Source organism: Fundulus heteroclitus, chromosome 13, assembly GCF_011125445.2.
Source record: "Fundulus heteroclitus isolate FHET01 chromosome 13, MU-UCD_Fhet_4.1, whole genome shotgun sequence".
Classification (NCBI taxonomy): Eukaryota; Metazoa; Chordata; class Actinopteri; order Cyprinodontiformes; family Fundulidae; genus Fundulus; species Fundulus heteroclitus.
Genome location: NC_046373.1, coordinates 14,538,175 through 14,550,738, shown reverse-complemented (window position 1 = coordinate 14,550,738; position 12,564 = coordinate 14,538,175). Strand labels below are relative to the sequence as shown.

The following is a 12,564-nucleotide window of genomic DNA, read 5'->3' as shown; positions in this document are numbered from 1 at the left end:
AACGACTCCGTGAGCATCGGTAGCTGAATTACCAATCATCATCGCTAATCCTCACTGTCTATATGTCAAAACAGAAACCGTAATAAATAAAAACAAAAACAAAAAAAATACTTGCTGACAAATTTATGCAGAACTAATTTAATGATATCAAAATAAGAGGTTGGGTAATCCTTAACTGCAGAGTGTAGCAAATTTTAAAATTGGTGCTACGGCTCACCGCACAGGACGCTATATCTGTATCTCTCTGTCTTTTGTTGCTGATTTGCATGTCCAGTCAGTAGAAAATGGTTTATGTTTAATTTGAGGATATCGCTTTGCAATGAATGAATGGGCTATTTTGGTGTCATTTCTGTGAATTTAGACTGGTCAGCCTTGAACAGGCTGATTCTATACAGAGGTGGGTAGATTAGCCAAAAATTGTACTCAAGTAAGAGTAGCACTACTTCAACACATTTTTACTCAAGTAAAAGTAAAAAGTAGTCAGCCAAGAAATGACTCAAGTAAGAGTAAAAACGTATTCAGTAAGAAGGCTATTCAAGTACCGAGTAACTAACCATTACAGCTGATGATTTAATGTTTAAAAATGATGTAATCTGACAGAAAAATCTAAGGTTATGTGCAAATTCGGATATTTTATAGACAAAATATACACTAAACACACTAAAGACAAAATAAACCCTTTTCTAAATAATTTTTTTCAACATTAAACTTGAAAACAGTACTTACAGCAGGTAATGTAGTATATATCGAGATTAAAAACACATTTGTTTAAAATTGCCTTTGAATGTTCAAGTTAAAATGTTTTACTGTTTTCAAATGTTGTTTTTTGTTTCTACACTATCCCTACTTGCTTTTATTCTGTTTTATTTTCCTATATTTTAATCATGTAAAGCACTTTGCATTGTCTCTGTACTGAATTGTGCTATATAAATAAATTTGCCTTGCCTTGCCATATATAGCATGTTAGAACAGTGCAAAGTATTTCCTGTGACAATATTTACTATTTACTGTATGTTCATTTGACCTCCAAACGGCTCAAGTAGCTCAGCAGATAGAAAAATAGCATTAAAATAAAAAAGCTTGTGTACAAACAAGAAGTCTCAGTTTAACATAAACTCTAGTTTCTATGGTCGATTTACCAGGTTGTTGCTCTTTCCATGTTTGGACTTCTCACTGCCTTGCAAACATTATTTATGTCAGTTAAACTTATTCCCATTTTGTCACGTCACAACTTTGAGCTTCATTGTATTTTGTTGCAATTTTAAATGGTAGACCAAAACCAAGTGGCGCACAAGTGTGGTGTTGAAGGAATATTATACGATACTTTTAAAATAGATTTTCAATAAAATCTTTAAATTGTGCTATACATTTGTATGTGCACCCATTGCACTGAAACCAGGGAATAAAATCCTTCATCACTCAACTTCTAAAGAACTAGAGTCCACATGTGTGTAATTTAACAGAATTAACATGAGAAATATTGTGTTGCAGACGAGCAGTTCTGCACATTGCTCTGACATAAAACATGAAACATGGTGGTAGCAGCATCATGCCGTGCATGGGCTTTTTTCTGTTTAGAAAAACCATCCGTCAAATCCATCTGAGCTTAATGTATTTAAAATGGAGAATAGGGAAAAGGTTCAGTGTCTAAGTGTGCAACGCTGGTTAAACACCTGGAGCTTTAATTGCAGCAGAAATATTGACTCAGACAGGCTATTTTATTTGTAAAAAAAAAAAAAAAAAAAAGTATTATTCTCCTTCCACATTACAATTTGTCACTAACTTGTGCTGGTCTAGCATGTAAAATCCTGTGGTTGCAACATGACATCATGCGGATACGTTTAAGGATTTTAAGGATTTTATACAAGGCACTGTAAACAAGTAACACTTTATTTACCCTAAGATATAAATAATTGATGCGGGAGTTTTGTAATGGAAATTAATCCGTGGATACTGCTTCAGTGCAGATGTCTGTATGAATTAATCAACATTTAATTGGCTTAACGGTGTGTGTCACTTGGGATAAATTGGCCGCTGAAGAAACCGATAATGACCACAGCCTGATGTGTGGCTGTTTCTGTGTTTGACAACTTGAGATTGAGTGCATCTGTGCATGCGTGCGTGCATGCATGTGTATGTGTGTGTGTGTGTGTGTGTGTGCGTGTGTGTGTGTGTGTGCGTGTGTGTGTGTGTGTGCGTGTGTGCGTGTCTTCCAAATTAGCTGCAGAGAAAGGATCCCAAGGGTTCAATCCTGGTCACACACACACACACACACACACACTGTCATTTCATCGACTTGTGTTCCTCTCTAGAAAACTCCCTCTCATTAACGCACACAGTGTACCTTAGAGCCACTAAGCAGACCATTCACTTCCTGTTCTAATCAGCCACCGTGGCTGTCACACCATCCTCAGGAAATGATCAACAGGCTGCTGTCTGCTGTCACGATTAAACCACATTTTTCCTGTTCTTCGCGCCTCTCGACCAGGGTATGAGTTTTAACACCCTTCTCCCCTTATTGTCAGAGGAAAGAAGGTCAAAATCTACCCCTGTCAATCCTCACAGTGGTGTTGTTCGTCACAGATGTCCGAACAAGCTGATGATTTAGACACACCAGAAGCAAACTGACAATTTGAATATGTGTTTTCTTCATAGCACATCCTAATAGTCCAGAGGCAGCTGTCCGTGCTGGAGGAGGAGCTGGAGGAGTTTCGATTGGCACTCAGGCAGTATGTGGATTGTGCCTGCGTCCAGACAGGATGCTTACAGTCAGTTCATTTTCTCTTTATTATCCCTTCCTTCACAAACCATTAGGTTTGTGGTCATGTGGCCACAGTGCACATTATGCAAATTCATAATGAATCTTAGCATAGTTAAAACAGTGTTTCTCAACTAGTTGGATGCACCCCTAGGGTTGGGGGGGGGGGTGAAGGTATTGCAGGGGGAAGCAAGAACAGCCTTGCTTTTTTGTGTCCAGAAAATACCGGCCTTCTAAATCATTCTAAATGTGACAACAGCACCCCCTGCTGTTTAGTCTGTACCTGCAGTCAGTGTTATGATGAATACTATTAATAAACTCCTAAAAAAGTACAAAACCTAATGTAACTGGAGTTTGTCTTTTAATATTAATGGCTTAATAATATTTTTTTTCCATATGAGGTTAATGGCTAGTTAAAAGTAACAAGCCATCTTTCCAGAGAGAGATCGAGCTGCTGTGTCCGCAGGCAGTGAACATTTTTGTTACTTCCTTTGTTTTTTTTACTGCAGGTATGAGTCGAGCTAAAAACCCATATATATATTGTTGCTAATAATTTAAAAAAGTGTGGCAATGTTGAAAAATTCAAGTCGTTAGAAATCATTGATTTATATTATAATTGTAGTCATATATATGGTATAATTTTAAAAAGGATTCTGGGAAGTCTTCAGAATGGCAACTTTAATGCATTAAAACAAAATTTATAAAAGTTGCATTTTTGACCATTTTTGTTGGGATGGGGGGGGGGGGGGGCTGAAAATTTGTCCATTTTCAAAGGGGGTGCAACAGAAATATTTGAGAACCACTGCGTTAATACAACAAACTGTGTGTTTTGTTGGGATTTAATGAGACAGACCAGCAAAAACGATTGCTCCCTAGTGGAGTGGAAGGAAATATAAGTCTCTCCCAGAGTCGAACTTGTCGAGACTGAAGTTTTTACTGCCGTCAGATTGGATGGGCTGTGTCTGAATTTTTATTTTCAACTCTTGCTTTTCAAATAGATTTGACTCTGGACTGTGACTGTGCCATTTTATCACATGAATATGCTTTAATCCAAACTTTCGATTGTAGCTCCGGCTGTATCTTTGGGGAGTTGTTGAACCACAACCATAGTCTCACGTTTATTTGCAGGCTCTGACAGGTTTTCTTCCTTGACCGATAGATCAGTAAAACGGGGTGTCTTCTGTTGCCCATCTGATTCTTTCTTAACCTCAATAACACAATTTTATTAAAAGTTCTATCAAAATATATGAATACACCATTGTTTAATTTTAAACAGCGAGTTCATCAATATCAGCATAAACAACACAGTACTTTAAATTATCAGCTAAATTCTATCCATTCACCAAACAGAAAACTTGCTGCTGTAGAAACCAGGCACAGCCTGGACATTTCTCTGGAAATTTTAAAGTTGTATAAACTGAGTGAATCAGAATGTGAACCAAGTGAGCAATATATATGGAAATTGGACAACTAGGGACTTTTCTTTTGAAACGAGAGTTGAAGAGAGTGGAAAACCAAATTAAAATCCCGAAAAGAGATCAATGATCAAGATGATGATGAACCTGTAAAGCTTTAATCTTTTCTAATGCCATGAAAACACTAGTGAATAATTAAGAGGTTTACTTGATAATTTTATCATGATTTTATAGTAACAACACAGTTTAAACATATCATTGCCTACATCCTAACACGAAGAATATTCAAAATAGTCTGACATGAGGATGCAATGAGGGTTGTTGACACTTATAATTTTATGAGCTGTAGCAACCTCGAGCCAAAATAAAAGAAGGTATACTCGTCCAACGCCATCTGGGCTTGGGAAAATGTTTTAAGTGAATAATTATCTTGTCTGTAATTTTCCTCCATACTAATGACTGTTCAGGCTGTAAGATGCTGCAGCAGTTAAGTTAAAATTCATTAAAAAAATAAATCCTGTTATCTGTCATGTAGCAGTTTGAAGTGTTATCTTTCTTGACACGATTTTAGAATTACTAAATAGTTCAAGATAACAAACATCATCTGAAATCCAAACAGATTAGGAAGAGAAAATTTTGCTGCAGTGTTATGTGTCTCGCCTGTCACGTTTTGTTCTTGCTCTCAAATTGAGTTTACACACAACAGGATTGGAGAGCAGGGACATTTTACTTCTCCTCAGCCTTAATACAAAAATGTTTATCTTTGTTGCTTTATGACTAAACAAATCTTCAACCTGAGTCAGTCCTAGTTTTACTGTCACTTTGGTTTTAGAGTCAAACCAGCAGCCCGAAGCAGAGTTCGACATTTTACATGCTTTGTCATCTTTTAAATGCTACATTTTCTACTCATTTCTTCGATCAAATGCAAATACTGCTGCTCACAAGATCAAATGTTGTCAGATTACGATTGCATTTTACACTATAATTGTGGTTTTGATTGCATGGTAAAAAACAAATTGCTTGCACGCAGTGAGGGCACGGAGAACAATTTAGAGACAGAGGCTCTTTTGGGGGCCATGATGCAGCGCACTAATTAGCGGCTGCGTGACTTGTGCGCTCTCTTTTGTTTTGCACTCGGCAGCATCGCAGTTCAGCGGCTGGCAAATGAATCACGCTTCATCCTCTACGAATTCTGGGAGCACAACAACGTGTGGAAGAAGTGAGTATCCGCGCGTGCGTGGCCCACGCGCGTCAGCATTAACGCAGCGTGCTTTGTTTCACATTAAACTCTGCGTTGTGCTCTTTATCCTGCTCGGACTCATTAAGAGTGAAGGTTGGGCTAATGCCTGAACTTTAATGGAACTGGTGAGAGAAAAAAACAACACAGCTACAATAAAGTGGGAAGGAGCACCCGGAGGAATTAAAAGTGAAATGTTGCTGTTCTGTTTTTTTAATGGTGCCCTCCACATTTACTGGATAAATATGATTAACAATAAAAAAAATTATTAATCTTTTGCTGCAGCTGAATATTCTTTGTATGCTGTAAACAGATCCTATCCTTTTTTTTGAGTACATTCATTCTAAAGGAACTTCTTTTTTTCTTTGCTTTTTATTGCCTCCGATGGTAAAGTTGATTTAAAAAAGCCTTACAGTAAATGCTCTTTTTATTACACTACCATAAGCTCACTCTGAAAAGGTTGGGTCAATAATTAAGTACAAATAAAGAAACCAGATAAATGAACAAAAAAAAAACAAGAGCAGATGGTGTTTTTTTGTGATTTTGTGCTGCACTTTCTTCACTTTACACTTAAGCATTCAGTACCCTATACAATAGTTGCCAACCCTGGTGGAGATATGTTAAAACCCTTAAAAGAAATGAATCTAGATTCAATTGACGAATGCGATAGATGTTCCTGCAGCGCTTGTAATATTACCCATGTGTTTTAGCAAAGTCTGAGGCTGGAGGTTTATTGGGTGTTTTATTTTAAAATTATTTAAAATATTGTCGGACAAGAAACTGGGCCTTCTCTGCAGCTTTGTTCAGAATGTGGTTAAAAAAAAAGAGAGAAAAGTGAGAGATGTGATCTTCTTTGCTTCTGTAATATCATGTCTCAGGATTTTTGTTGTTGTCGTCATTACTCAAGGATAAACTCAAGGAAGTTGTTTTCCAAGGTTGAAAAAAAAACAACACTTTCAATTGGAGTTTCAGCAAACATTTACAATTTCTGGCAACCATCGATTGCCTTTGTTGAACAATAGAAATCTAAATGTAAACGATTTGCCAAGATGTTTTATGCCAGTTTTCTAGCTGTATATGAGAGACCTAGTCAACATCCATGTGTATATACAGGACTGTCTCAGAAAATTAGAATATTGTGATAAAGTTCTTCATTTTCTGTAATGCAATTAAAAAACATGAAATGTCATACATTCTGGATTCATTACAAATCAACTGAAATATTGCAAGCCTTTTATTGTTTTAATATCGCTGATTATGGCGTACAGCTGAAGAAAACCCAAATATCCTATCTCAAAATATTAGAATATCGTGAAAAAGTATACTAGTAGGCTATTCAACTAATCACTTGAATCGTCTAATTAACTCGAAACACTGCAGGATTTCCTGAGCCTTGAAAAACACTCAGCTTGGTTCAGTAAACTAAATCACAAGTATGGTAGTAGTTAAGAGACGACATAAGATTCTCACAGTAACTGGTGTACTGACCATGGCATTACTGTCCTTGATTGGCCTGCCAATTCCCCTCACCTGAACCCCATAGAGAATTTGTGGGGTATTGTGAAGAAGAAGCTGAAAGACACCAGACCCAACAATGCAAATGAGCTAAAGGCCGCTATTGAAGCATCCTGGGCATCCATAACACCTCAGCAATGCCACAGGCTGATTGCCTCCATGCCACGCCGCATTGATGCAGTAATCTGTGCAAAAGGATTCCCAACCAAGTACTCAGTGCATTCATGGACATTTTCAAATGTTTGATTTTGTTTTGCTGTTATAATTTTTTTTTACTTGGTCTGAGGAAATATTCTAATATTTTGAGATAGGATTTTTGAGTTTTCTTCAGCTGTACGCCATAATCAGCGATATTAAAACAATAAAAGGCTTGCGATATTTCAGTTGATTTGTAATGAATCCAGAATGTATGACATTTCATGTTTTTTAATTACATTACAAAAATTAAAGAACTTTATCACAATATTCTAATTTTCTGAGACAGTCCTGTATATATATATACATGCAGTTATGGGCAAAATTATTCACACCACCTTGCGGATTCAGGTTTAAAGTAATGTTTTAATTTTACAGACCCTTTAGCTTGGCAGTGACATTAACGTTTTGGAGTGGCCCAGTCAAAATCGAGGATTAAATCTCTGTGGAGGGAGCTAAAGATTAAGGTGATGTCAAGAGGGCCTTCCACCCTCAAAGGTTTTGAGCTCATTACTGTGAATAATTAGTTGAAATATTGGTGGAAACTTGCAAAGAGCTAGTTAGCAACTGTAAGGAGGGTTTGATGCTAAAATGTCACATAAGACATTTTCTTGACTGTTTACTTAGAAGGGAAACAACTTTATTTTGTAATACAACATTTTAAACTGACATATTATATATCTATTATATCTTGGGAGATATTTCATCACAAAAAAAAAGTTCTTGGTTTAATGAAGTTATTGTTGCATCTAAATCTGCGCTTAACAACAGGACATGTTGTACCAGCAGCTTGTGTGATCTCTGCTTTAAATGATCTTAGCGAGGGGTTGTACAGTCATTGTCTCTCATTGGAAATGCATGTTTGCTCCTCCGTCCCTCCATCCAATAATACTAAAGGCCACTCACCAGTGCTTTAATTAGCAAACTTGGATGATTTGCACCGCTGACAAATATCGATAGCACATCTTCTGATATGAAAGTAGAAGAGCTTTGCCAAGCGAATGAACCTTTGTACACAAACATTGGTCAGTTGTTGGTGTCCTATAATGAGTCTTTTCCCGGTTTTCAGCCACCTTCAGACCAACTACAGTAAAACCTTCCAGAGGGGGAACGTAGACTTCCTGGAAACTCCTGAGACCCTTACCACCATGCTTGTTCCTGGTAAGAAAACCAGCACAACCCTCAAAGGACCGCCTGCAGAATCTTTTAACAGCGCAGACTCTTTGGTCCAGTGTGTCCTCCCAGCATGTTTTCCATATGATTTAATGGGCAGTTGATAATGCCATTCATTATATACATTTAAGTCAAAAAGATCCACAATGTTCACATACAAAAAAAAATTACAGGTTATTGTTTTACATAGTTTTTGATAATTCACTGCTAGAAAATAAAGGAACATTCAAAAACACATCAGATCTCAATAGGAAAAGATCCTGTTGGATATCAATATGGAATTGGCAATATATTAGGAAGATAGGGGGGCCACATCATTTCATAAAAAAATTAAAACTATCGGCCCAAAGAGGGTTTTGAATCTGAAGTCACTGAAAAAGTAAAAATAAGAAACTTATTCAGCAGGCTTGTTCAGTTTGCTAAAATGTCATTGCCGGACAGGACCCTTTTTTAAGGAGCCAAAGTGCTTGTGTGCATGATTGACAACGTCGAGGCATGCTCCTTATGAGATGGTGGGTGGCGTCCGGGGGTATTTCCGCTCAGATCCTGACCAGGGCATCACTGAGCTCCTGGACAGCCTTCAGGTGCAACCTGGTGGAATCAAATGAACCCAAACAGGATTTCCTGTTGGACTGAATAAGATAAGATAAGATAAGATAGGCTTTATTGATCTGACGTTGGAGAAATTCACTAATTTCTAATTTCATAATTAACAGAATCAGAGCTGCATGGAGGCAAGTCAATAGTATCACTTTCTTCATCCTCCAAGAACCGCCTGCATAATCTTGACACATGAGGTCAGGAATTACCAGGGTTCGAGGTTAATTTATTCACAAAGCCACTGGAAGAACCCAGAGACCTGTCCAACAACGGGTCTAAAGATTTCATCCCCACACCTAATGGCAGTCAGGGCGCCACCATTTATCCTGTACAGGTCTGTGCAACACTGACCCGCCAACGAACGGATCATTATATTTCAGGCAGCATATCGTTCACCGCAGCGTCTCCAGACCCTTTTACGTCTGTCACATGAGCTCAGGGTGAACCCGCTCTCATGCGTGAATAGAACAGGGCGCCAGAACTGAACCAGCCGACTCCAGCGTTGGCTGGCAAACACCAGTGGAGCTCTATGGTACCAGGCAGTGAGCACTAGAGGACACCGGGCCCTCAGGCCACCATCATAAAGTCTGTTTCTAATGGTTTGGTCAGAGACATTCATGCCAGAGGCCCGCTGAGGTCACCTTGTCTATTTTTACGAGCTGTCATGTTGATACAGTCATATTCAACAAATTAAAAATATGTTCCAATAAGGTTTGTTTGTCCGATTAAAGGCAACTTTACAATAACAAACTATAGGCAGGGGCCCAAATGTCTGTAATGAGAACTTGCCATTTTAAATTTGCCTGGTGCGATATTCTCGTCTTAAATGCTGTGTTTCCATCAGCTGTAAGCGGAGAATCATCATAATTAACAGAAATAACAGAAGTGTTGAAAACATCAGTCTGTGTGTAATTAATGACGTGTTTCACTGAGCGAGCCACTGAAACAAATTAACTTGTTGATGATATTTTGATTTCTTAAAGGCATACTATGCAACATTTTTCAGTTAATTAATGTGCTCCATACCGTTTTGGATGATTAAATGAGTCCTTTCAGGTCGAACTAAGGTTTTCTCGGCCGCCCTGGTGGTCTGTGGGGGAAATACTGCACTTGCAATGGGGTACCGCGCGCGAGCTATTTTTAGAAACACAACGTCACGATGACGTCACATCACGTGGTACGCAGTGGGGCAAACTCCGGAAACCCGCCGCTGTTTCGCTGTAAAAGAGACGTGCGTTACCCTTGGTTTTACTCGGTAAACGACTGCTTTTTCCAAATCTAAGACCATGGTTTTTAAACATTGTTGCTATGGAACGTGCAACAGCGACTCGAGGTACGCTGATCGGCAGCATATGACGCTTGGTACACCGGGGCGGTCGGCCTACACAACAGTTCAACCCGGAAAAAGTTACCAAATTCAAGTACATATGTAGCAAGCATTTTGTCGGAGGAAAGGGCACAACCGAAGAACATCCTGACCCAATTCCAGCGACATCAAGTCAAGGTAAGAGTATTTTGGTGGCCGACATGTTAATAAAGTAGCGCCTGCTACCATGACAGCATATAGGCTATCATGGTAGCAGGCGCTAACATGATAGCCTGCTACCAGGATAGCTTACTCAAAAACATTTCAAATGAGACAAACATTAAACATATACCCATTCCTGGACGGTGATTGCAAACAACAACAAAAAAAAAAAAACGCCGACACTGCCATGATCGCCGCGCAGGAAAAAAAAACAAAGCTTACCGTTCATCAACTCGGCCAGTTTTCCAGTCTTTTTAAGCCCTCGAACCTCAAGCTATCGTTTGAGCTGAAGGTTGGTGTGTTCTTCGACAGTTCGGCCAGTAATCCGTGCGCCTGGGACATCGTCTTGGGAAAGTTTAACGGCTGTAAAGTCGGTCATATCGCTGTTTCTGTTGCGCTTGTAATAGCTGGGTTATCCGTGCGTTCTCTCCTGTGTGCCCTACCTAAGCGGCAAAAGGGGCGTTGCTCTTGAGACGGTGACGTCACGTGCGCGGTACCACATTGCAAGAGCCCTCGGCCCGCACACACAGGCTCAGAAGTCTGGTGCAACACCGCGAGAGTCGGTCTTGCTTTACTGCGAGAACTCCATGTGTTTTTGCCCTGCCATTCACTATATGCACGCGCGAAAGCAACAACAAAGAACCGCGTGTTAACCACAAATAAACATGCAAGCATATCGAGTTTTATTATTATTATTATTATATTTTTTTTTTATGTTGGCGAGACGCGGCGGCCGCGGCGAGGCGGCCGCTGCGGCCGCCGCGCCAAGATAGCGCCTGGCTTGACGAAGGAACCAGAACAGCTGAGCATCTTTATGACAGTGCACTTTTACTTTCGCCCTCTGGGGGGAGCCTCGCTGGAAAATCAACCCCGGTTGCATAGTATACCTTTAAATATGACTGTAGCTGTGAGATTCTGGATTTTCTGGGGGGGGGGGGGGTTAACCCTCAACACATTATATACCGTCTGTGTCTCACCCGCAGCTTCTTGGTGGGTCCTCAACAACAACTGAGAGCTCCACAGCACCACTCACCAATCGTCACCAATGGGTGTGAGGAGCAAGCAGACACCTGTCAACACATCGCCAGTCCACAGAAACGCCTCTCACTCCTCAAAGCAGCATCACTTGTGAAGCCATGGTGATTAGTATTTATGACTTTCCATGTTCCTTCAAAGTTCAGTGGTAGCTCCAGTAGCTCACGTCTGTGTCTGTTTACACTTGTACAAGAAGAAGCTCTTTAACCCTAAAAGCTACGAGCTCATCAGTGACCCATCCGATGGTCTGACACGTTCGCCGGCACGTCAGTCCGAGCTGAGCCGAAATATTGTTGTGTTTGTTTCTTCTTTTTAAGGACATTGAACCGATTACGGTCTGGTTTTAGGATTATATTCATAGTTAGGTTTGGTTTGAATTTACATTTTATTATCATCGTTGTTGTTTGCGTTAAATGGGCGTCCTCGTTTGGGTAAAACATTGTGTGAGGGCGAACGAGACGTGGTTATGAAGCACTTAGAATGACACTGTATCAATTGTAGCAGCTCCAGGGAGCTCATTAAACTATACTTCTGTAGTTTCTATCTTTAATGTGTTTAACGGAGACGACGTCTCAAATAAAGATGATATCGTTGTGTATGCTGTGTGCATTTCTTGGAGTTTTGGTTCCTGCAAGTGTTTTTTAAACCACACGGTTACGGTCACATTTCTAGTAGGAATTGGGCTTAAAATGCTTCATTTGGGTTTGTGCACCATTTGCTGTTTTCCGGATCATCTTTTCAGGTCTTCCTGAAAATGTTTAATGTATGCAGTGTCTTGCATTTTTATTCGGCCCAGCTGAGTAAAACATTGTAGGAGCACTCTTCACTTCGTTTAGAGCTTTCCAAAAAAGCTAAAAAAAAAAAACTGTAATTTTTTTCCGAGGTAGCTCTTCTGTGTTGATCTACCTCCTCAGGACAAGACTCTGCTGTCCACCTACACCTTAAGGACGAAGGACACTCTTTTGAGGACCAAAATGTCCACATTTTGGACAAAGAAGACAGATAGTTTGAAAGGGGTGTGAAGGAAGCCATCTACGTTAAGAGAGAAAAACCAACCTTAAACAGAAGAGGGGGCCTCAGGTCCCAACTCTCAAAAACTTACAACACA

The 12,564-nt window shown here is 39.6% G+C and overlaps 1 protein-coding gene across 2 annotated transcripts in view; it reads left to right on the top strand.

Annotated features, from left to right (window-relative positions):
• The window catches only part of necab1 (N-terminal EF-hand calcium binding protein 1), a 62,143-nt gene extending 50,089 nt beyond the window's left edge, over positions 1 to 12,054 (top strand). The window contains exons 10-13 of one of the 2 annotated variants that reach the window (XM_036145164.1): positions 2,656 to 2,768; positions 5,315 to 5,392; positions 8,190 to 8,281; positions 11,405 to 12,054. In XM_036145164.1, coding sequence (XP_036001057.1) covers positions 2,656 to 2,768; positions 5,315 to 5,392; positions 8,190 to 8,281; positions 11,405 to 11,433 — 312 coding nt within the window. In that variant the 3' untranslated portion in view covers positions 11,434 to 12,054. The remainder of the gene's footprint in view (positions 1 to 2,655; positions 2,769 to 5,314; positions 5,393 to 8,189; positions 8,282 to 11,404) is intronic. The other variant, XM_036145165.1, reaches the window with a different exon arrangement.
• The last annotated feature ends 510 nt before the right edge of the window (positions 12,055 to 12,564 follow it).